Consider the following 25,578-nt stretch of genomic DNA (forward strand, 5'->3'; position numbering starts at 1 on the left):
CATAAAAAGAAAAAAGTAAAATAATTTATTCTTTAAAATGAACTCATAATATTGAAAAATCTTCAAGATGATCAAGAAATAAAGAGAAAATAAAATGTAACAATATCAGAAATGAAAGAAGGGACATGGCTATGTCACCTCCATTTTGTTAAAAAACGTAAGATGATATAAAAAATTTATGCCAAGAAACTGACAACATATTTTAAATGGACAAATTCAGGCTGGGCACAGTGGTTCACGCCTGTAATCCCAGCACTTTGGGAGGCTGAGGTGGGTGGATCACGAGGTCAAGAGATTGAGACCATCCTGGCCAACATGATGAAACCTCGTCTCTACTAAAAATACAAAAATTAGCTGTGCATGGTGGTGCGCACCTGTAGTCCCAGCTACTCAAGAGGCTGAGGCAGGAGATCGCTTGAACCTGGAAGGTGGAGGCTGCAGTTAGCTGAGATCATGCCACTGCACTCCAGCCTGGTGACAGAGCAATACTCCATCTCAAAAAATAAATAAATAAATAAATAAATAGGACAAATTCATTTGGAAATAAAAACCAAAACTGACATAAGAAGAAATTAAAAGTTAGAATAATCTTAATATCTATTAAAGAAATCTATAATTACAAACTATTTTACAAAGAAAAGTCCCAGCCCCGATGGGCTCGGTGGTGAATTCTTCCAAATATTCCAATATGAAATAATACCATCTTACATAAACTTTCAGAAAATACAGGATGGAGTAACATTTTCTAACCTGCTTTGTGAGGCCAGTATAAACCTAATACAAAAATCTAAGCTATCACAAGATGTACAAGCATATTGCAAGAAAAGAAAATTGGAGGATGGTATGTCTTCAATATGGATACAAAAATTCTACACAAAATATTAGCACATTGAATCCAAATTGAATACTGATGTATTAAAAGGATGTCACATAGGAGCCATGTGAGGTTATTCTAGAAATGCAAGGTTTAACATTCAAAATTTGATGCATGTAATTTTTATATTAAGAAAATAAAGAAAAAAAATCCATGTGGTCATCTCAAGAGCTTTAGAAAAAGTATTTGATAGAATTCAATACCTGTTCATAATAAAAACTCTCAGAAAACTGGAAAACAAAGGACACTTTATTAATCTGATAAAGGAGAGCTAAAAACTCACAGCCAACATCATACTTGGTAGTAAAAATTTTGAGCACAGTTTTCCCTTCCCTTACTTCAGGAGTAAGACAAAGAATAATCTGTTACCACTTCTACTACTCATTATACTGGAGGTCGTAGCCAGTGCAGTAAGACAAGGTAAAAGAGATAAAAGTACAAAGATTGGAAGGGAAAAAATAAACCCATTTTTATTCACAGAAGATATGATTACAAGCATACCTCATTTTATTGTACTTTGCAGATACTGCTTTTTTTTTTTTTTTTTAAACAAATTGAAGGTTTGCGGCAACCCTGCATTGAGCAAGTCTATTAGCACCATCTTTTCAACAGCATCTGGTTACTTCATGTCTCTGTAACATTTTGGTGATTTTCACACTATTTTACACTTTTTTCTAGTTATGACAACTGTTACGGTGATCTGCGATCAGTGATCTTGATGTTACTGTTGTAATTATTTTGGGGTGCCACAAACCGCACCTATAGAAGACGGCTAACTTAATCAATAAATGTTGTGTGTGTCTGACTGCTCAACCAACTGGCCATTCTCTAGTCTTTCTCCCTCTGCTCAGGTCTCTTTATTCCCTGAGACACTACAGTATTTCACTTAGACCAATGAATAACCCCACAGTGGCTTCTAAGTGTTCAAGTGAAAGGAAGAGTCATACATCGCTCACTTTAAATCAAAAGCTAGAAATGATTAATCTTAGTAAACAAAGCATGTTGAAAGCTAAGATAGGCCAAAAGCAAGGCCAAACAGTTATCCAAGTTGTAAATGCAAAGGCAGGATTCTTGAAGGAAATGAAAAGTGCTATTTCAGTGAACACATGATTGATAAGAAAGCAAAATAGCCTCATTGCTGATATGGAGAAAGTTTCAGTGGTCTGGTTAGAAAACCAAACCCACCCTAACGTTCCGTTAAGCCAAAGCCTAATCCAGACCAAGGCCCTCACTCTTTAATTTTACGAAGGCTGAGAGAGGTGAGGAAGCTGCAGGAGTAAAGTTGGAAGCAGCAGAGGTTGGTACATGACAGTTAAGGAAAGAAGCCCTCTCCATGACATAAAAAAATGCCAGGTGAAACAGCAAGTGCTAATGGAGAAGCTGCAGCAAGTTATTCCAAAGATCATTGATGAAGGTGGACTACATTGCAGCTGGTGACTTTAAGTTGAAGACAATGCTAATTTACTATTCAGAACATCCTAGGGCCCTTAAGAATTATGCAAAATCTACTCTGCCTATGCTTAATAAATTTAACAACAAAGCCTGGATAACAGAACATCTGCTTACAGCATAGTTTACTGAATATTTTAAGCTAACTGTTGAGAACTACTATTCAGGAAAAAATATATATATTCCTTTCAAAATATGACTGCTCATTGATCATGAACCTGGTCCCCTAAGAGCTTTAATAGAAATGTGCAAGGAAATAAATGTTTTCTTGCCTGCTAACACAACATCCATTCTGCAGCCCATGGATCACACAGTAATTTTGACCTTCACGTCATATTTAAAAATACATTTTGTGGCTGGGCATAGTGGCTAAGGCCTGTAATCCCAGCATTTTGGGAAGCTGAAGGGGGTGGATCACCTGAAGTCAGGAGTTTGAGGCCAGCCTGGCCAACATGGTGAAACTCCGTCTCTACTAAAAATACCAAAATTAGCCGGGCATAGTGGCAGGTGCTTGTAGTCCCAGCTACTTGGGAGGCTGAGGCAGGAGAATCACTTGAACCCAGGAGGCGGAGGTTGCAGTGAGCTGAGATCGCGCTACTGCACTCCAGCCTAGGTGACAAGAGTGAAACTCCATCTCGGGAAAAACAAAACAAAACAAAACAAAACATTTTGTAAGTCTATAGCTGCCATATTAAATGCTCTGGAAAGGATTCACCATTCTAAATGTCATTAAGAACATTCGTGATTCATGGGAGGAGGTCATCCTCCATAACAAGTGTTTAGAAAATGTTGATTGCAATCTTTATGGATGACTTTGAGAGGTCCAAGACTTCAGTGGAGGAAGTAACTGCAGATGTGAAAATAACAAAAGAACCAGAATTAGAAGTAGAGCCCAAAGATATGACTGAATTGGTGCAATATCAGGATCAAACTTGAATGGATGAGGAGTTGCTTCTTATGGGTGACCAAAGAAAGTGGTTTCTTGAGATGGAATTTACTCCAGGTGAAGATGCTGTGAACACTGTTGAAATGACAACAAAAGATTTAGAATACTACAAACTTAGTTGAGAGAGCAGTGGCAGAGTTTGAGAGGATTGACTCCAATTTTAAAAGAACTTTTACTGTGGGTAAAGTGCTCTCAAACAACATTGTGTGCTGCAGAAAAATCTTTAATGAAAGGAAGAGTCAATCAATGTGGCAAACTTCACTGCTGTCTTACTTTCAAAAATTGCTAAAACCACTCCAACCTTCAATAGCCATGACCCTGGTCAGCAGCCACCAACATCGAGGCAAGACCCTCCACTAGCAAAAAGATTATTATGGATTACTGAAGGCTCAGAAGATTATTAGCAGTTTTATCAATAAAATATTTTTAAATCAAGGCATGTGAATTTTTTGTAATCATAATGCTATTGCACAATTAATAGACTACAGTATAGTGTAAACATAACCTTTATGTGCACTTGGAAACCCCCAAAATCATGTGACTCACTTTACTGCAATATTCACTTCATTGTAGTGGTCTCAAACAGAACCCACAGTATCTCTAAGGTATGCCCGTATGTGCATAGAAATTTTTAAAGAACCTTCAAACAGAGTTAATAAGTAAATTTAGCAAGGTCACTATATAATACTGTATTAACCTAGTGTGTTAGGCTGTTCTTTTGTTACTAAAAAGAAATACCTGAGACTGGGTAATTTATAAAGAAAAAAGGTTTCATTGGCTCATGGATCTGCAGGCTGTACCAGTATGGCACCAATATCTGCCCAGTGTCTGGTGAGGGCCTCAGGAAGCTTACAATCATGGCAGAAGGTGAAGTGGGAGCAGGCACATCACATGGCAAGAGTGGAGCGAGGGAGCAGAGGGCAAGAGGGGTGGTCCCAGACTTTTAAACAACTGCACCTCATATGAACTGAGTGAAAACTCACTTATCACCAAGGGGATGGTGCTAAACCATTCATGAGGGATCCACCTCCATGATCCAATCACCTCCCACTAGGCCCCACTTCCAACTTTGGGAATCACATTTTAACATGAGATTTGGAGGGGAAAAATATCCAAACCACATCACCTGGTATAGCATTTTTCATTTCCACTTTAAACTTTCCTATTTCAACTATGTACTCAGATTTTCTTTTGTAGGCATCCTATGGCTAGATTTTTTTCATCCAATCTGACAGTTTCCATCTTTCCAGCTGGTAGAAGTTAGATATATTTAGATGTATTTCCAATAATATAAGTCCTCAATGTCATAGGTTCTTGGAAACTATAACTTGAAGTGAAAAGATGTATAGCAGGTTCTTCAATAATGTCATTTCATGCAAGGTAGGTTCACTGTTAACACTGGTGAGAAAAAAAATCGTTCTGTTATATGTCTTTTTCCTTCAAGCTGCAGTTTCCAAGAACCTATCAACGATGTTAAGTGAGGACTTATGACACTTCATTTTGTGCTTTCCATTTACCAGTTCTTTGTATTTTCTTCTTATTTTCCCCTTTCCTAATTTCTATTGTTTGATTGAATTTGTTAATTTTCTAGTTTATGCAGTTTATTTATTTAGAAGTTATATGTTCTAATTATTTTCTTTTCAGGTGACAAATACTTAATACACAAATCTAAGTTGCCAAAGTCTACAGTTGGTATTTCTATTTTCCTCCTAAACAATGAAAGGACTGTAGAATGCTTTTACTCTTCCCACTCTTTTCCACCTTATGTTCTGTTTTTGTCTCCTGTTTTAGTTTTACCTTTCTTTTATAAATCCTCAAGCTAGCCATTAACAATTTTTATGTCCAGCATTTTTTTCATGCAACTCATTTCTAAGGTTCAATTTTCTTCTTCCTAAAGTGTCACCTTTGGTAGATTTTTCTTCAGAGTCTGCAATTAGTAAATTCTCTCATTGATTACATATTTGAAAAGGTCTGTTAGTCTTGCTGGGTATAGAATTCAAGATGATGATTACATTCCTTTGCTACTTTGAAGATGTTATTTTTTCAAACTATTATATTCTGGTTCTATTAAAGACTGCTGTTGGTCTAACAGTTTCTCTGAGGTAATCTGCCTTTGATTTATGCTTGCTTTTAAGATTTTCTCCTTGTCTTTGATGCCTTACATGTTCACTATAATGTGGGTTAGGGTATTGATTTATTATTTGTCTTGCTAAGGGCTGACTGACTGTCATAACCCTAGAACTTATCAATTCTGGAAAACTGCAAATTTGGATAAATTATTCAAGTTCCCATGTTATTCCACTTCTCAAAACCCTTCAGTGTCTCCCTCATTTACTGCCAGTATTACTACTCAGGCCTGGCATGATCTGGACCCTGCACATTTCTGTAATTAAGTTTCCCATTAATTCCATTTCTGTCTGACAGGAAATCCCCATGACTCAAACTGATGATGCTATTTCTTGTTCATAACTCAGCTTTCAACTTTACCTACCCTCTAAAGCCTTTCCTGAAACCTGTTCTTCTCCCTAGCCACTCTCTGTTTTGTGTACCCACTCTTTCCTGCTCATAGGTCTGTTAGTTGATTGCATTTATCTATTTATGTGTAAAATTTTCCCCCTCAAGACTCAAGTTCCCAGTGGGCAGCTCCCTTTGTATTTATGGAGACAGGTCCTTAGTATGGGCTCTGTAAATATTTGTAGATCAAATGAATAAATGAATCACGAAACGAGGGTAAACACTAACTCATAGGGATCTTGTAACAACTAAATATATACCACATGAAGAAGCACCTGGCAAATAATATGTGCTAATCTATTGTTTGAATCTCCATATTCATGCATTATTCTGCTACAGCGGGTTATGTACCAAACTGGTTGCCTTTTAAAATTTCCTTATTCCATATGGCATAGAGTTCTCAGTGTTCTTTGATCATAATGAAGTATATTTTTGGTTCTGTGCCTTTTATTCCAATTGCTATATTTCTCAGCACAAGAAAAAAATGAAGATGCTTATATAGTTTACCAGTTATTACATTCTGTCATGAAAATGCAGTGCATCTGTGAATGTTCTTCTCCCATATATCTTAATGGCATCTCCTGCTCCTTTAGGTGTCTGCTCCAGGCCTTTGCTGACCCTCCTTACAAAATAGCAAATTTTCATCTCACCTCCACTCTGTCCTCTTTTATGTGCTTTATTTTTCCCATATACTTGTCCATAAATGAATATTACATATTTACCTTTTTGGTTATTATTTGCCCACACATACACACCAGCATATAAAGTAGGAACTTTGCTTTATGCCTAGAACAGTGTCCAGTACACAGCAGGTACTCAATAAATATTTGTTGAATAAATGTATCAATGCAGATGCCACTCTTTCCCATCAGTAAAATTCTAGTGCCAGAGGAGACAGACACAGTAAAACCCCTCTGGGAATGCTAGCCTTCAATGTTCATCTTGACCTGGGATAAGATTACAAAACTTGACTATTTTGCTTTTCCTGAGAACAGACTGCCTAATGCATGATTTCATCCTGAAAAATAAAGAAATCACTTCCTCTCCTGGCAAGCACCTTAACCAAGTTCTAAGCTGGCTGCAGATAAAGCCCGTCTGTTCTCTACTGGTTTAAAGATAGTGGCAGTTCCTGCCTGCTTTTAGCAAGCTTTATTTTGCTTTCTGTTTTCTTTCACCACTTAAGGAAAATTTACATATCTTTTCTACCCATTTTATCATTTTGATCTTGGCAAGAGCTTTCAATTAATACTGTGTGAACAGTTGTGCAAAGAAAGCACCCACTTACAATGATTATGGGAAATAAATTATTATTTCATAATGACAAACACCTAAAGCTTCCAGTTATTTGTGTTGTAATTTTGAGAGGTCCAGAGATGACAAATGACTTGCTGAAGGCCATGTAGCTAACTTTTACAATACAGGTGATTCCTAGTTTTCCATGAATAAGTTCATTTATGTTTCTCTTACCACTTACACATTAACCTAAAGCCTGCCAATTCTTACTTCACTACTGTGAATCTGTATGTGAAATAGCCATCTTACTTCCTCAACCTTCAACTATCAAACTGTTAGAGTGGGTTTTTTGTGTGCCATCCAACATCTCTCTCCACACTTAGCGTAAATGAAAATAATGTGGTCTTTCAGCTAAGCTGACATTCCAAGGACAGGGTCTCACTGTGTCACCCAGGCTGGAGTGCAGTGGTGTGATCACAACTCACTGTAGCCTCGACCTCCCTGGGTTCAGGTGATCCTCCCACTTCAGCCTCCCGAGTAGCTATGATTACAGGTGCATGCCACCATGCCTGGATAATTTTTTTTTTTTTTTTTTAGAGATGGGGTTTCACCATGTTGTCCGGGCTGGTCTTGAGCTCCTGGGCTCAAGCAATCCACTCACCTCGGCCTCCCAAAATGCTAGGATTACAGGAGTGAACCACTGCACCTGGCCCCAAGGTCAACTTTATGGTCAATGTAAAATGCCTGGCCCAGGAAGTCTGACCTAATGTATCCTCCACTTTAAAGAGAGTTTGCTTCTCCCTGTTCCTTATTGGGAACATTGTGTATTCGCCATACACACTATACAGACTGTCATATTGGCAGTACACACTGTTTCCTGTAATGTAGTGGACACAATACTCGTCACTAAAGGTACCTGCTGGCACCTTCTGGACTTAGGGCGGATAACTGGGGCTATCATTGGACTGGCAGTGCCTCCTAGTGGCCACAGCTCTAAAGATCTCCCTCCAACTGAAAAGCAGCCAGGGCAGCAAGAGCTCACCAGGCAACCCCTACCCTACCCTCTCCTTTCTTCTTAGTCCTGTCCCCATATCATGCAGTGAGAATTCGGTGCTGATCAGGCTGTCATCATATATACCAGTCTTTTCAGTATTTGACAGAATTCCCCAAAATGACGTGGCAATGAAAACAATTGGGAGGAGGGAGGAAAGGTAGGGAATATAAATAGAAAAAAAAAAAAAAATCACGAAAATATCCTTAGAGTAGGTCATTGTGAAAAGTGCTTTGTAATAATGTGGTCATTGTTGTTCCTTCCCATCAACCCTGTGGGAGCTCTGACACCCGTTAAGCTTCATTCGGTTTCTCCACAAGCTTGTATCCTGAAAAGAATACACACAATCCCAAAGATCGTATTTTAAAGTGTATATGCTTCATTAAAATGAAAGATGATAAATCATGTCTACAAGCATAACCTTGAGATTACTGTCCTTAGGCCCTTGCTGGTGTGGGGTATGCAAATGTAGATTTTGATCTGGGAAAGAACACCTCTGGGAACTGTAGAGGTATCGGGAAGGCTCCACTTCTCTAGGAAAAAGACCCTGTAATGGATAAGGCCGTGCCACAACAAGATGAAGTGGAAAGTTTGTTCCTGCTCCCTCGGAACTCTTCCTTCTGTATGCTCCCGTGATTTCCAAGGCATCCTCTGTCCTCATGCAGTGTCTTGCCTCCTCTAGGCACCTCTTCCAACACTACCTTCTTTTCCAGACAATGCCCACATTCCAGTCCTTTCTCTGTCCTATTTCTATCTTTTCTTCATCAAAATACATTTATCCCATCCATTCTCTCAGGGTCTTGATGAATGTTCCGATAAAGTAGCTTATGGTAAGATTTAAAAAGTAGGTCACCACCCATTGTTCTGTTCCTTCCTTAGACATTTGCATTTTAACTGGGGACTCCTGACATCCTTGACTACCTGGGCTTGGAAACCAAAGCCTTATCTCCCAAATACATATCACCCACCTCCATTGCCCCCCAGTGGTCAATCCTAAAGATGACACTGTTGAGACAATGCCCTTTGCTTCCTTGAGTTCTGTCTGAACATCCCCACAACTGATACCCTTGGATTGTCACTGCATTAACCAATGACTCCACGTCCCAGAGTCCAAGGGCTTTGGTCTGGGGTCTACAGGCACCGCATTCTGACATGGATTCCCTCAACCCACAAACAGAGAGGGGTAACCCAAGAAATACACAAGCCCTCTGGGACAGAGCAGTAGGATTTCCCTCCAATGATTGTTTCTTGCCAACAAAGGTTTTGGATATCTGTGGAGTATTCCAAAAGAAGGAGAGAATCTGGCAATTCTTCGTAAGATTCTAGGCAATTAAAATTCATTGAGTCCAGATTTTTAAGAGTTAGGTAAGGGAGAAGTGAAAGGTAAACGGTGGTGACAATTGGGGAACATTATGCTGCAAGCCTGACATTTATGATGCCGTTGACTTGGTCTTGTCCAGCAGGTTTCTTGGGTTTCTCAGAAATTTCTAGAATATGCACCTCGCATATTCTGGGAGTCAAGAACTCCCGGGAACAGCCCAAGTCCCCCTCCTTTCACCCCCACCCTCAGCCTTTTTTCCCCTCCTCCCAAACCTCCCACCCCCTGTCCGCGTCAGCGCCTTCCCGGCCAGAACCGCTTTACCCGTCTCCAGGGTAGCACCCTTGGGCAGCCCAGCCAACGCTGTCGCGTCGAGCGGCGCCCGCATCCCCATGCGCGCAGGCGGCTCCGGAGCCGCGCAGCGCTGATTCGCTGCCGGCCGCGCAGACTGCGGCGGCAGCGACGCTCCCGCCCCTCGCCGCGCGCCTCCTGGTGCAGCCTCAATCTCTCCGCATCCGCGCGGCCACGGCGAGCCCAGCCGCAGCAGTCGGGCACCAGTGAGTGCACACTCGGCGCCCGCAAGGAGAGACACGGCGAGCCCCCAAAGCCCGCACGATGCAGGCCACTGCCGATTCCACCAAGATGGACTGTGTGTGGAGCAACTGGAAAAGTCAGGGTATTCTCTTTATTTCAGTAGTGCATGCCTGAGGCGCACGGGAAACCCGGGACCCGGACTCATCCATTGTGCATCATTTCACCTGTGGGACCGGTGCATGCTTTATACCCCGGAGCTTTCTGTTGGGGGATAGTAAACCTGTTATTTCAAGAATCAAAATGGATGGTGCTTGGTTGTTGTTTTTTTCTTTTCTTTTTTCTTTAACCCCACCCCCACCCCTTTGTTTTCTTATTGTAATGCTGGTATTTTAAATAATGCATCAGTCGCCTCCTCTGGGAGTTCTTTTGGGATCTGTGGATCATTCAGTACTTGTTTAATGTTTCCTCATCGCCGGAGTTAAAGTGCTTTCTTATTGTTTCATGCATCCCAGTGAATTTATTTCTGCCCTAAGGTTGAAATCTCCTGGCAGAACCATTAACTGAGAGTGCTGGAGTGCATCCTTTTAAGAGGGACACACCCATTTCAGGGTTATTATTTGTGATCACACAAAGGAGAGTAGAGATGCAGACTAGCTCTCGAAATCCTGAAAATATGATGGCGTAGCCACATATTAGGATGGTTCACTTTGAAATATTTGGGGTTTTTTTTCTGTCATTGGAGTAACCTGTGACTACTATTTATTAATAATAGGTATCTGTGAAATAAATGGAGGGAAAGAACGAAACAGTGCCGTGGCCCTTGGCATAACAGATTTATTTTGGAATAGTCCATATTAGCACTGGGTGTGGCTACCCTCCAGCCTCGTTTGGATTGCTTTTCAGCCATTTTTATTCAGCCTCACACTTCACACATCCATCTCTCCTTTGTTACATTAAAATTCACCTTGCTCAGTTACAGAGTATGAGGAGAAAGATAATTTGCAAGAATGAATTGTGTGTAGGAACTTGGGTGTTTGTCGGAGGTAGTGTGTCTTTTCATATTTAACAAAGATGGTTCTGAAGAAGGCGCGTTTAATTTAACCTGCAGGGTTTTGCAGCATCCCTCAGGAGACCAAGAATACTCTGGAGCAGCAGCTGATTCTGTAAAAACCTGGCATCTTCCCCTTGTAATTTTATATCACAGGAAGGATAGGGCGTCCTTTCCTCTTTAATGCCTCTGTGGGGTTTTGCTTCGGTATATATTTTAAGAAAAAGTAAACATAAATCTCAGAATTAAAAGCCTACTTACCTTCCCTCTTGTTTGTTGGATTGGGTGGCAATGACATAAAATCCAATCGTCTACTTCAAATTATATGAGTGCTGGAAATACAGTTGTCAAAAGTAAATCGATGGAGCTGATAAATTTAAAAGCCAGTAAATAAGAAATATATGGCAATTGAGGCTCAATGTTTTGAAGAATGATGACAATTACATGGAAGAGCATATGTTCAATATAGAAGGCAGCTGTGAAAATATTTTGTAACATTTTATTCTTGTTCTGTGTTTAGACCCATCCAGTTTATTTGATATACACACCTGACAAACAATTATAGCTTGATGTAATATCAAATTTAGTTGGACATAAACACTGGTTTTTAGACTAAGATTATGAGTTTCTAGTATTTTTAACAAAAGTAGATATTCAAAGACAGCAGGTTTTCTGTTCTATTTGTATAAGATATTCACAAAATCTTCTGAATTAAATATCTTAATCTATTTCATCACAATCTTATGCTTTTTGACTTGGTTGCCTCAGTTTATGTCTCCGAGGTTTAAAAAATCACATGGACTTTTATCATTAAAATTAACACAAAATGTCATCGTTTCGCCATTGAAGACGAAATAATTTTTCATTTCTGAGATAGGGCTACTTGTGAAGATTAATTGAAGATCATTGAGAATCTGTTATACTCAACGACCTGTGGTAGTCTTCAGTACCACTGATTTCCTTTTGTCAGATGGAACAAATCCATTATCTTGAAAATTGACTAATAAGTAACTGGATGGGAGGACTTATGAGCACAAAAGAGAAATTGTAAGGAGTGAATTATTCCTTTTTTTTCTCCTCACTGTGAGAACTTTTAACCTTAACAGAATCTACATTGAGGTGGTGGTGGTGTTGTTGTTGTTGTGTAGCATTTTTAGTGTATCCTCTTCCCTTTAGTTCCCTTATTATCAAAATAGTTGTTCTTAACCCTGTCTGCCTGTTAGAATCACCTGGGAAGCTTTAAAAACCACAAAGGATGCCTGGGCCCCACCCCTTGCGATTCTGATTCAATTGAGCTGAGTATCCGTATTTTTTAAAAAGCTCCTTAGGTAAGTTTAATATGCAACCACAGTTGAAGTCACTGGAATATTATTATTATTTTGTAGAGACGTTGTCTCGCTATGTTGCCCAGGCTGGTATCAAACTCCTGGCCTCAGGCAATCCTCCTGCCTCAGCCTCCCAAAGTGTTGGGATTACAGGCTTGAGTCACCATGCCCGGCCTGGTGTGTAATAATTCTTAGTGAGCCAAACCCATAGACCAGCAGAGGTCCAGGATACCAAAAAAAAAAAAAAAAAAAAAAAAGCGTGTGATCTAGAAGCAGCTGTGAATGCAGTGGAAAAAAGTCAGTGCAGCATTGTTGATGATGTCCTCCAGAAGGATTAGGAGGGACAAGTTTTACTTGGAAAGGAAGTAAGCGAGCTTTCGGTTTTCTTCGTATTATTAAATACTACATGGAGAAATTGCAGCAGATTGAATATTTCATGAAGACTCCACTGAAACTAATTATAGTGTTCTATAAACACTGTAGTGCACATGCAAGAGGAACCTTATCAACATATATAATTTCAGCTACAGAAAAGAATGTTTAAAGAAAGGGAGGCTAAAGTCCTCCTTATATATACCAAATCACACCAATTCTGCTTCCAATTTTAAAAAGTTATACTACCACCAAGTATTGGTTAATAATCAAAGCACATTCTACTCAGTGAAAACAAAATGAGAATTAAATGACAACCTAATAAAACACCTGTATAGATAATAATCTTACAGATCAGTACCATCCTACTATTTACAGGACTCTTTTACAGAGTGGTTTGTTTGAATTACTGCATTTAGTCCCCACAAAACCTGTGCGGTGTAAGTTTTATTATTGTCCTCATTTGGAAGGGATGCCTGAGGCTTTGGTAAGGGCACACAGATAGTAATGCCAGAGGCTGGCTGCAAGCCTGCGCTGTCTCCAGAGACCCTCACTTCCCACTGCTCCACCTTCTGCCTCTGAGGTTGATGGCTTTTTCCTCAATGATTTTTCTAAAGGTTTAAATTATCTATGTAATGGTGATTCTATGGGCTTAATAACCCCTTCACATTTACAAGTCTTCATTTTGCACATGTCTTCTCATTTGAGCTTTTCAGTTTACTCTTGAACATGATGAGGCTCTGAAGTTAACTGACTTGCCCAAGGCTTTTTGGTAGCAAATTGTGTAGTAAAAGGTGATTGTCTTGGCTTCAAATCCATAACTCCTCCCATCTCAGCACTCACTGCCTATCTTACTAACGCTAAGTCAGAGAAAATGAACTCTCATCTACCTCATCTGAGATATTTTCACAGACATTCTAATCTTTACAAATACAGCAAAATTTAGCAGCAAGGCTGTGATCTTGACCAATTTATACCATGGTTGTCACTGTCATCACCACCATCATCAATTCATCATTCTAAATTCTCTGTAAATATTAGCTATGTGCCAGTTGCTATCCTAAGCTCTTGTTACATACTTGCTTTAATTAAGCCTCCGTGAGACTTTTTTTGTTACTCTCATGTTATAAAGGAGGTAACTAAGGGATTTAAGAATGAGAGGGGCAGCAGTTTGCCCCAGAATGTAACTGGGTTCTGAACACAGTACATTCTGATCGTGAAGCCTATACTTTTAACACTTCTACTATACTACCCAAATCCAAATGATGTTATACTAGGGGAACAAAATTTGGTAAGAACCATGCATTCACAGGATTCTGTTTGTTCTCTAAAGATCATTTTTTCTCCCCAGACCTCACTGTACTGAACAAATTCACCTGATACGATGCTTAGTCCTATATGGTGGATTGATACATGTGTGCCTGGGACTAAAGGTCACCTCCCATTTTACTCTGTGGGGCAGCATTTTGTAGTTACAGATTGCCAGAATGTAAGTTATTGATGAAAGATGAAACAGTTTCCGGAGAGCATAACCTAAAGGCAATCATTTTTTTACAAAATATTTTGAAACTTTTATGCTGGTCTACAGTGCTCATGGAAACACTTCAGGATAATCTATTTGAAAGGAGCTAGTCTGAAATGTTAAAGAGCTAAGCATTCCAGAACACAGAGAGGAAATAATCTGTTTTAGCTACAGTAAATGAAAAAAAAATGCATGCCTTTGGGAATAGTATTTGGGAAAGACATTTTACACATACACATAAAGGCAGACTAATATCACCTTTTATCAAAATCAGCATTTTTAGACCCATTATTATTAAAATATTGCACAAATATTACAATGTAAGTATTAACATTTGCAAACTGCCTGGCTCTGAAGATTCTTATGGGATCCAATGGGAAAACTGCCTTAGCTGGGGAGATGGGGATTTTTTTTCCCCCTTAGTGAAACCAAACTCTTATTATGCAGATAATATCCCAAATGTAGGTAATCAATCACTCCATTGAAAAATAAAATTCTTTTTCAAAATGTATTAACATTTTCAAGAGAAACTTTTTAAGGAAATATTTTGAGCTCTGGGAGGGGAATAATGGCTTTATTTTTTTCTAAAAATGAGGAAGGCACATTGTGAACATTTTCATTTGTACAAAGAGAGGTTCAAATAAAGCCATTAGTTACCCAAAATCCTACCACTCAGAGTTAATCATTGTTAAGATTTGCTGAATATTATCTAGATATTGCATAAAAATGAAACTAAAGGGCTAGGTAGGCAACAAAAACAGTGTTTATAAAATAAGATTGAATATATTACAAAAAGTATTTAAAATAATTTAATAGAAGAAGTGGACATGAAATTGAAAGAATTGTGAAACTTCAGATACATGTTTCTTTATTATATGAGCTTTTCCTTCCTGGAAATTGAGAAAAAGACTATGATAAACATCAAAAGGTTTGAATCATTTTTAGTTACATGTTGCAGTTTTAGACCTACAGATGGACGCTCTGCAGTGTCCAACATTTTTTTTAAAGATGCATTATGGGTTAGAAAGGTTGACAAAAATGCTGATCTAAATTTACATCTTCAACTCTATTATTTTTCTCAGATTTCTGTGAATACTTCTTTCATTAAAAAACAATAATCCTACTGTTCCACGATAAAAGTATTATGATTACTATATATCAATAGGGATTATGGATAAAATCTTCCATTATAGTTACCAGGCCCTTCCTTCTTCATCATTTTTAAAAAGTCTCTCTTTCCCTCCTTCTCTCCCTGCCTTATATTTGAAATCATAATCTGTACACAATTATTTCTCATCTTTAGACCAGTTAATATGTTCTGGAACAGAATGTGAAGAAATTGATATATTTTAAATTACCTTATAATAGAATTAAATTCTAAAATCCACTGAATCCAACAAAACCAGATCTATTATGAGTTAGGCCTTGAGTGGTTAGCTTTCAGAATAGCACTTTTTAAAATAATTAAATGTTTGTCACAGGCAAATTTCCCATCCTCCTCTTAAGTTGTGTGCATGTTTGCACCTATGTACTGTTGATACACTGTCACCTTTCAAGTTCTTATGAAAATACAGTCCAGGCACAGTTGGCTCATGCCTGTAATCCTAGCACTTTGGGAGGCCGAGGTAGGTGGATCATCTGAGGTCAGGAGTTCGAGACCAGTGTGGGCAACATGGTGAAACTTCATCTCTACTAAAAATACAAAAGTTAGTCAGGCATGGTGACACACGCCTGTAGTCCTAGCTACTCGGGAAGCTGAGGCAGGAGAATTGCTTGAACCCAGGGGGCAGAGGTTGCAGTGAGCTGAGATCACGCCATTGCACTCCAGCCTGGGCAACAGAGAAAGACTCCGTCTCAAAAAAAAAAAAAAAAAAAAAAAAAAAAAGACACACAGCCATTCAAAGAAATATGGCTGCCTTATAATTAAGTTCATAATTTGAAAGCTAGGAATTTGATATTAATGATTCTTTAAAAGCCATCTTCTGCCTAGGTGACAGTTAATAATTCTAACTACTTTAAAATCTTGATAATTAAAATTATATTCCAAACTTACAGCATATATTTCAAATTAGAAGATTGTTAGGAGTTTTAAAACTTAAAAGTATAGTATTCTATTTTTCCAAAATATGTTTCAGCTGTGTCTTTAAGTTCAAGCCAAGCAAAGTTATTTTATTGTTTCATGAAATAAAATTCTAAATTCTTCCTTATTTTATATGTTGCCAAAGGAAAAAGCATAATTTCAGCATTACTCTTGAGCTCTTTGATAAAGCTGGTGTTAATGTTGAACAAATGAAACTCACAACTACAAGTTTTAATTTTTAGAATGTATCGCAGTTCTACCCATTTTACAAAGAAAATGCTTTAAATATGGTCATATTTTATCTCCTTTCTTCAGAAATAGTTCACCAAACTGCAGATTGGCAAATTTCAAATTTGGTAATAATTGGCATCAAGAAGAACGTGATATTTTATTGAATGGAACAGAGGTACAATGAGAAATCAATCCTTTTGTCTTTTTAGTTGAAGAAATATTTTTGCTGTTATCATCTTGGCCCAAATTTTAAATGTATTCATTTTTTTAAAAAGGAACCAACAGCTGTCTATCTCGTGGTCCTTTTCTTTTCCACTACAATGATGGGTTTTAAGAAGGGGTGACATGATCTTAAGATTTTGTGGTTAATTATGGTTGATGACCAACAGAACAAATGAACAATTTGTATTTTGAGGAGGTCAAAAAGCTTAAAGAAAGAAAAAGTACATGAAGATAGTCATTCTTGAGTATCTCAAAATTCTTTCTTCATGCCTCAACTATCACATTCCCAAAGCCTGTCTTTTCCTCCCTGTGACCATCTCTTCCTTTGATCCCGGTTATCCTGTGAAGATCCCTCCCAGTGAGCCTTGGCTTTGCAAGAGGTCTAGGAGGAGGAGGAGCTTACCCAACTGTCTGAAATACTCAGGCCCTGCTGTTTCACTTCCTGGCAGGCCTATCCCACCATGGTCACCAAGGGTTTACACATCATTATGTTAACCTGACAGCTTGGAAAGAATGGGAATGTTCTAGTCCTGGTGGTTAGACCTAACAAACAGGAATCATATTCATTTCTAACCAAGGAAAATGTTAAGCCCTCCATAAGGATAAAGTAGTTTTTGCCTTCAGTCCAGCCCGAGAAGGAGCCATTCAGGAATAGTGTAATTCCTTTTGTCTCTCATGGAAGAAAAGCAGCAGAGATTGCTGTTCGCTGTGGCTTTGACACTCAAATCCTTCATTTTCCTTTGTTCCACCAAAGCTCATTTAAAGTGGTGGATTAAATGCTATGCTCTTTTACTATCTATAGCAAGCACCAGGCTTAATGTGTCTTTCCTTTCAAAACATACACAGAATTATTTAAGAGTCTAGAAATAGTGTTGGCATTTTTCTCTTGACAGTCACATAGGTTGTAGTTAGGAGGTGTGAGGGAAGGGCCTGGAAAATGAAATCATAGGTGTCTTACTAGCAAAAGTCCCTGCCAGCAGTTTTCTCTCTGGGTTCAGGGCTCCTAGATTACCATGTGAACCTTCAACTGATGTGGGATCCTATCTTGGTAAATGAAACTCATGAGTAGAAGATGTCATCTTTGAAGGTCTCTGTGTTAAAGCATTTTATTACATCTACTTCTGTTTTCTTTCTCCAGTTTAATGTCAAACGAGGGAAGATTAAAGTAGGAAAAATTACTTCTATTTTTTCTTGTTAACATTTTGTGGTGATATTTTGTTTCCTTCATGAAGATCAGTCAGAAAAAAACTGACTCTTAATCACTGCTTTGGACCCTGGGTTGGAAACAACTGAGGTTTGTCTAGCCTTCTTACTCTGTCCACAAAGTAGTCAATTATTGTAGTTAAATCATTGGAAGCTTGCTAAAAAGTAAATAAATTTCAACAGCATGTCATTTTTCAACAGTCCTTTTGTTGAAATGCTGATATTATTAATGAACAGAAACCTCTCATTTTCTCACTTGGCATTTATTTATTTATTTAGAGATGGACTGTTGCTCCATCGCCCAGGCTGGAGTGCAGTGGCTTGATCTCGGCCCACCACAACCTCTACCTCCCGGGTTCAAGTGAATCTCCTGCCTCAGCCTCTCAAGTAGCTGGGATCACAGGCATGTGCCACCATGCCCAGCTGAGATATATAGATAGATAGATAGATTTTTTTTTTTTTTTTTTTTAGTAGAGGCAGGGTTTCATCATGTTGGCCAAGCTGGTCTCAAACTCTTGACCTCAGGTGATCCGCCCACCTCAGCCCCCCAGTGTGCTGGGGTTACAGGCGTGAGCCACTGGGCCTGGCCTCACTTGACCTTTGAAAAAGTAACATTAACTTGTCACATAGCAAGTGGTGTAGTGCTGCCTGAAATATTTTCTGGACCAAAATGGAATAAAATTACACAGTTAAGACTATGGTACCATAATGCAGATAATTATGCACAATTGATTGCCATTTTATATTATCCACTTATATCACATTTTTTGCCTTATAAATAAAATATAAATAGCTGCACTACTTGTCTTTTCAGTTCATACATTTTTAATAAACTTTCTGAATACTGTAGCCACTATTAGGTCATTTGAATGCATTTAAAATATTTTTACCAAAACAAAAATTTGGACTATGGCAAAGGAGTTTCTAGAAATTTGACATAGGATTTAATTTCCACTTAGCTGTTAATTCAAACCTTGGATCACTTCTGTTATTCTTCTTTTGTTATTGATTGGATTCTAGAAATAAAGGGATCACTGGTTTCAACATTTGATGTTAGAATTCTTCAAATCTGCCACTTCACTTTTGGCCAAATTTATTCTAAGACAGTCCCAGGCAGGCTGCAGTGTGTGTGCTCATAGCTGTGGTTTGCGGACCATGATGATCACCAAGCCCAGTTCATTTCTCAGATTGACAGGACATACTGATCTCTCTTTTCAAAGGCAATGTGTTTCTCCTCAGTTTTTAGCAAAGTAGCTTTAATTTTTACAACTGGCAGAGCAATATAGTAATATGCCTGTCCTAGTAAGTATTCTTAGTTAATGTATACTCAAATGTTGAAACTCTTGCCTGGCTTTTCTGCATTCGGAGGATATTAAAAAGAGAAAAGCTGATCGTACTTTGTTATAACAGAAGACCATCGGGGGTAATTCGTTTCAGTAACAGAGTTATATTTTTCTTACTTGGGTTCTAAGGAAACTTTATTCAAATACCTACTTTTCTGGATTGGGTACTATAAAGCTTCCTACACAAGTTGATATCACTCTAAGCAAAATTAAAATGTGAAAAATCGGCATTTACACAGCAGATTTGGAATGCAGAAATTCTCTACTCTGATCCCATCACCTCCTACCCTTCCCGCTGAATCATCAGAACTTCAGGCCATTTCCTGGCACTCTGACCACACACGGCCATTGCCACTCTCCCAGTCTATCAGTCACCAGCCATCTAGACTGTCCGTCATTTCCAGCCTGAACCCTAGGGTTGTTCGTTTCATTTCTGTCCTCCTGGACCTTAGAATCCTCTGATCATGCTCCTTGTGCCTCTTCACAGCCCTGGACCAGCCCCACCACCCATTGATCAGAACATTCAGCACCTAATTCTACTGAATGGATCCCCAAGAAACCCTTGACTTTAACCAAGGCCTCTTCACTTTTTGGCAGTCCATTTATTCATTCGTTTTTGAAGCCTTATTGCATTTTTCTAAACCAGCACTATTTAATAGGAATATAAGCCACAAATATAAATATTCTAATAGCCACATTAAAAAGAAGAAACAGGTAAAATTCATTTTGATTATATATTGTATTAATAGATCAAAAGTATTAGCCTTTCAACATACCAATACAAAAAGCATTAATGAGATATTTTACATCCTTTTTTGTACTAAGTCTAAGATCCAGTATGTAGTTGACACTACAGAACATCTCATTTGGGACTAGCCCCGTTTCACACACCCAGTAGCCTTATGTGACTCATTGCTACTGTACTGGACAATGCAGGCCTTGACTTTTCGTACCCTCTTCAAGTCCCACCATTAATCTCCTTAGTCTCAGGAACCTCATGACTCATTTTCCAGGGAAAATTCAAGTTAATTTCCCTCACTATATTATTTTACCACTTGAGGTTATTTCTGTTCCACCTCAACACATATCTGTGGCCACACCTATAACTTCCCAAAATGTCCTTCCGTCTTTACCTCTTTTCTTCTTCCTCCTTTGAAAACAACTGTGATTAATCCCATTTTTTCCTTCCTTCGTGGAGACTTTGCTTCAGCAAATCTGTTTTCCAAAATCTTCACCCCTCCCTTCCCACTAACATTCCTGGGTTTTGCTCCACCTAAAGGTTTACTTGTTGCTACTACTCCCCAAACTACCATCTTCTTTATTACTTTGAACTTCCCCCCACCCAGCCCCTTACAATAAGGCTTCCATCCCCACTACTCCTAACACTGCCCCCTGCAAGGTTATGAATGACCTTCCTTTAAGTCTCCAAATCCAGTGGTCTTTTCTACATTTCCATTTCCTTATTATGTCTACAGCATTCCACACTGTAGCTTACTTACCCCTTTCTTCTGGGAAATGTCCTTCTCCTTAGCTGCCATAACCTACACTATTGTGGTGTCCTTTCTAACAGGTGGACCTCTCTTTTCTATGGACCCACTTATTCCTTTGGTTTCATCCTAGACTGCATCCCTTAGCCTTCACTCCATTGGAGATTTCCTCCACTCTCATGGCTGCAGTCATCATATCCACGTAGAATACACCCAAAAGTAAATATTCAGCCTCCTGTACTAAATTTTAGCCCTGCATTTCCAATGGCCTACTGTACATATTCATCTGAATATCATTGGATATATGATATTAAGGACCATGTTAACTCAGGGCTACTGTGACAGAGTCTAAAGAGCAAATCATTTAACTTCTAAGCATTTAAAACAATTAGTAGTGTGTGCAGTTGTCAGCCTCATTTCATCTCTGATCTCATCTCTGCCCCAGGCTGTGTCAGAATGCCCTGCTTAGATGTCATCATGTCAGAATCCGGAGATTTAAAGACAAGTGTCAGTTTTTCCCCAAACCAGTTCACCCTCAGATTTCCTGTTTTTGGCAGTGATACTAATTACTCAATCACCCAGCTTTGAAATGTTGTTTTCACCCTTGATTAGCTCTTCCTCGTTTCTCCCACAGTTAGTCACCATTCTTGTCAACTAATCCTTTGTAATATTTCCTTTTATCCACCCCATCTCCCTAACAAATTGTCTGCCACACTCACATTCCACCCCACATCCTCTTTCTACATCGATTCTAGTACTATCTCTTCCGCAAATTCATCTTTTGCCACCTACAACAGTACAAGATGTGTTGGCATTGAGACAACATTTGTTAAAAGATTGTTCAATCTTCTCAGCTAGACCTAAAGTTCCTTAAAAGCAGGATCCAAATTTTATGATTTCTTCATTCCTATGCTTACTTAGATAATAGGTGATCAATAACTTTTTAATACTGAAATGACTTTTTACCCAAAGAAATTTCTCTTTAAATATCTAGTTCTAAAAGCAGTTTTAAATATAATCAGATTTCCCTAAACTAATTTTACATAACTTTTGGGGACATTTAGCATGTAATGTGAGAGAGGCAACTATTTTGTTTTGGAAAAAGCATCAGAATTACGGTTTGATCCTGATTCTCCTATTAACTAGCCAAGATACAAGAGTAACCGCCCAAGGGGTTCACCTTGCCTGCTGCCTAGACAGCTGATTCATCAAGACAGGGGAATTACAATAGAGAAAGAGTAATTCAAATTAGTCTCTCGGAGCATTCAGGGAGCCGAGTTTTTAAGGATAACTTTGTGGGTTGGGGGAAGTCAGTGAGCCAGAAGTGCTGATTGCTCAGGGATGAAATCATAGGGAGTCAAAGCTGTCTTCTTGTGCTCAGTCAGTTCCTGGGTAGGGGCCACAAGATCAGATGAGCCAGTTTATTGATCTAGGTGGGGCCAGCTGATCCATCAAGTGCAGGGTCTACAAAATATCTCAAGCACTGATCTTAGGAGCAGTTTAGGGAGGGTCAGAATCTTGTAGCCTCCAGCTGCATGACTCCTAAACCACAATTTCTCATCTTATGGCTAATGTTAGTCTTACAAAGGCAATCTAGTTCCCAGGCAAGAAGGAGGTCTGCTTTGGGAAAGGGCTGTTACCATCTTGGTTTAAACTATAAACTAAGTTTCTTCCAGAGTTAGTTCAGCCTACACCCAGGAATGAACAAAGACAGCCTGGAGTTTAGAAGCAAGATGGAGTTAGTTAAGTTAGATCTCTTTCGCTGTCTCAGTCATAATTTTGCAAAGGTGGTTTCAATCCTTCCCTTTGGGTTTTATAACACCTTAATCTTAAGGAGTAGGTTGTGAAGATGGGAAAAGGCCATTGACTGCTCTGGCTTCTTCCTGCTGACAGGGGATGAGTGGGAATGGGAGTGAACCCCAAGGTGAGAAGAGTGGAACTGCTTTGCAACTATCTGAGTGTATTCATATAGGCCTGGCTGGGATTTCAAGGCTTGCATGGCAAAAACAGTACTCGTATTTATAGTTTGACTACAGTGTTTAAGTGAACAGCCTAGTATAAGGTAAATAATGAGTTCTAAGATGAGGAGTACAATTCCCAGTTTTAAAAGCAAAGATTTGAAAGGGTTAGTTTGGGGACTTCTAACCCACAATGAATTTAGAATTTAGTTTAAACTGCAGGAAAAAAACTCAAGAACAGCTAACAACAGTGTATTATAGTTTTTCTTTTGAAGTATAATTTTTCTCTCTCGTCACCATTTTTATTAAAAACAAATTATGAGAGATGATTTTGTTTATAAATTTTACTCTTACTGTACTTGGCCTGATTATTTGCATAAAGTACAACAAGAGTAATTATTTTTCATGTAGGCTTTTTAAATTGGCTTTGATAGAACTCTGTTCCATGAAGAACTTTAGATAATACTTTTTAAAAGCCGAGCCCAGCAATAGGTTTGTACCCTTAATACCTATGAGGTGGGAAAAATTCCTCTTCTCTTGAGGTCCCAAGATAACTTGGGGTTCCTGGGCCTGTTATAAAATGACATTCTTTACTTACCACAGGTCAGGAACCTTGTACAGGGACTCTGTGGACAAGGTATGAGACCAGATTCCCCAACGGGCTTTAATTGGCTTTATAAGTCAACTTTGATTCTTTAAAGGAAGCATGCCGTTCCAGTTAAAGCCTTGGTAAAATAACCAGTTTCTCCATTTGTGTCCTGTTAGGAAAGAAAACAGATTCTTATTACACTTATGCAATTAACTATACTTCCATAAATTGATAATATTCACAAATAGTTTCCAAATTTTGGAGAAATTAGGTAGAGAGGAACAAATGTGCTCCAAATTTTGTTTACAGGAGTATATTTTACTCACTTGTTAAAAGTTGCAAATAGCTCAAAAGAAATAGGTTCTCGTGACTCTGAAAACAAAAGGTTTAGCAATGTTTAACACATTAACTTTCCATGAGAGCCCTAAACGTTTGTTATTTTCCTCTTTCAATAGCACAATTTTTAAAGTTATTTGAGACTACACTTAAGAGTCTTATATCTAATTATAAACTGCCTTTTGAAAAGAATCAAAGCAAGACAAAATGTCTGTGGATGACAAAAGTCTGTAGCCACTATTAAAGCTACAATTAACTATGTATTTTGGTTACTTCTGTGGCATACAACAATTTTACATAACAATTCTAATTATTAATAATGTACACTAAATTATATCAACATTAGAGAAGTTTCCCATAATTTTGCAACACATACTAATAACATTTAAATAAATAAAGTCCAAAGTAAACCAAGCACCACTTACTCTTCTATTTGAAACATTTTCCTCTATTTTAATGTTACAATCTCCAGCATTATTAATTAGAATCCTGAATTTAAGAGCACCTGTTAAATTTGATAGCTGATTATGAAACAATTTTTACCAAAATGAGACAATTGTCTGTGGATGATAAAAATATTTTAAGGCAGCCACAGTTAAAGACACGATTGACAAGAAAATTTGTTACCTCTGAGGCACACAGTCTGTTAACATAATAATTATGATGATTACTGATAACATATACTAAGTTATATTAGAATTATAGGAGTTTTACATAGTTTCAGAGCATATACCAATAACACATTTTCACAAATATAGACTAAAGAAAGCCAAACACCATTTCATATTTGACAGTGCTTTCTGTATGATTTTTGTACTAAATAACCCAAATGTTATTTTTGGATTTTAGAGGACCTAATATCTAAAATATTAGGTAAAAAAAGAGACATAATTTATAATTTGATGTTGGAAAGTTTGTTAAATATCAAAGGTTTAAAACGCTGGTTATCACAAATTAGAATCCCAGGTTATCATAAGTAATTCATTTGGCCAAAATGATAACTCCAAAAAATTCTTTAAAAAAGAAAAACCTGGCCGGGCGCGGTGGCTCAAGCCTGTAATCCCAGCACTTTGGGAGGCCGAGACGGGCGGATCACGAGGCCAGGAGATCGAGACCATCCTGGCTAACACGGTGAAACCCCGTCTCTACTAAAAAATACAAAAAACTAGCCGGGCGCGGTGGCAGGCGCCTGTAGTCCCAACTACTCGGGAGGCTGAGGCAGGAGAATGGCGTGAACCCGGGAGGCGGAGCTTGCAGTGAGCTGAGATCCGGCCACTGCACCCCAGCCTGGGCGGCAGAGCGAGACTCGGTCTCAAAAAAAAAAAAAAAAAAAAAAAAAAAAAAAAAGAAAAACCTTCACTCTGATAGAGGAGACTTAGCTTTCCAAACAACATGCAATGAAGATAGCATGAGGCCAATGAAATCCATCTCTTCTCTTCTTTCTTTCCTCCTTTTATTCCCTGCCATTTACCCAAAGGAGAAAACAAGACCCTTTTATTATCTTTTAACATTACATAAAAATCGTCTTTAAAAGAGAGAAAAACATATTTCATGTTTGCATTAGTGCACCATTAATGTTAAAGCTAGTGTTTTCAGATAAAATTTTGTATCTTTATTCAGTTTTAATTAGTTTGACCATAGGATAAGATTTTCACAAACCTTTTAGAACTCTTTACAATTTTCCATTAAACAGCAGATCAATTTTCTAAGAAAGCCCTATTATTCAGACACATGGGCCCAGATTCAGGCCCCACATCAGTATGATTTTGATGTTTTTTGTTGTTGTTGTTTTGTTTGTTTTGAGATGGAGTTTCACTCTTGTTGCCCAGGCTGGAGTGCAACGGTGCAATCTCTGCTCACCACAACCTCTGCCTCCCGGGTTCAAGTGATTTTCCTGCCTCAGCCTCCCGGGTAGCTGGGATCACAGGCATGTGCTACCACAC

At 38.5% G+C, this 25,578-nt stretch overlaps 1 protein-coding gene across 2 annotated transcripts in view; it reads left to right on the top strand.

Annotated features, from left to right (window-relative positions):
• RTN1 (reticulon 1) overlaps nucleotides 1-25,578 on the top strand; it is a 280,433-nt gene that overhangs the window by 235,772 nt on the left and 19,083 nt on the right. The window contains exon 1 of one of the 2 annotated variants that reach the window (XM_050797791.1): nucleotides 9,812-10,061. The exons of the other annotated variant lie outside the window; for it this stretch is intronic. Coding sequence (XP_050653748.1) covers nucleotides 10,001-10,061 — 61 coding nt within the window. The 5' untranslated portion in view covers nucleotides 9,812-10,000. Of the gene's footprint in view, nucleotides 1-9,811; nucleotides 10,062-25,578 lie in introns of those variants that run through there. 2 annotated transcript variants of the gene reach the window in all.

The sequence above is a fragment of the Macaca thibetana genome, chromosome 7 (genome assembly GCF_024542745.1).
Source record: "Macaca thibetana thibetana isolate TM-01 chromosome 7, ASM2454274v1, whole genome shotgun sequence".
NCBI classification, from domain to species: Eukaryota; Metazoa; Chordata; class Mammalia; order Primates; family Cercopithecidae; genus Macaca; species Macaca thibetana.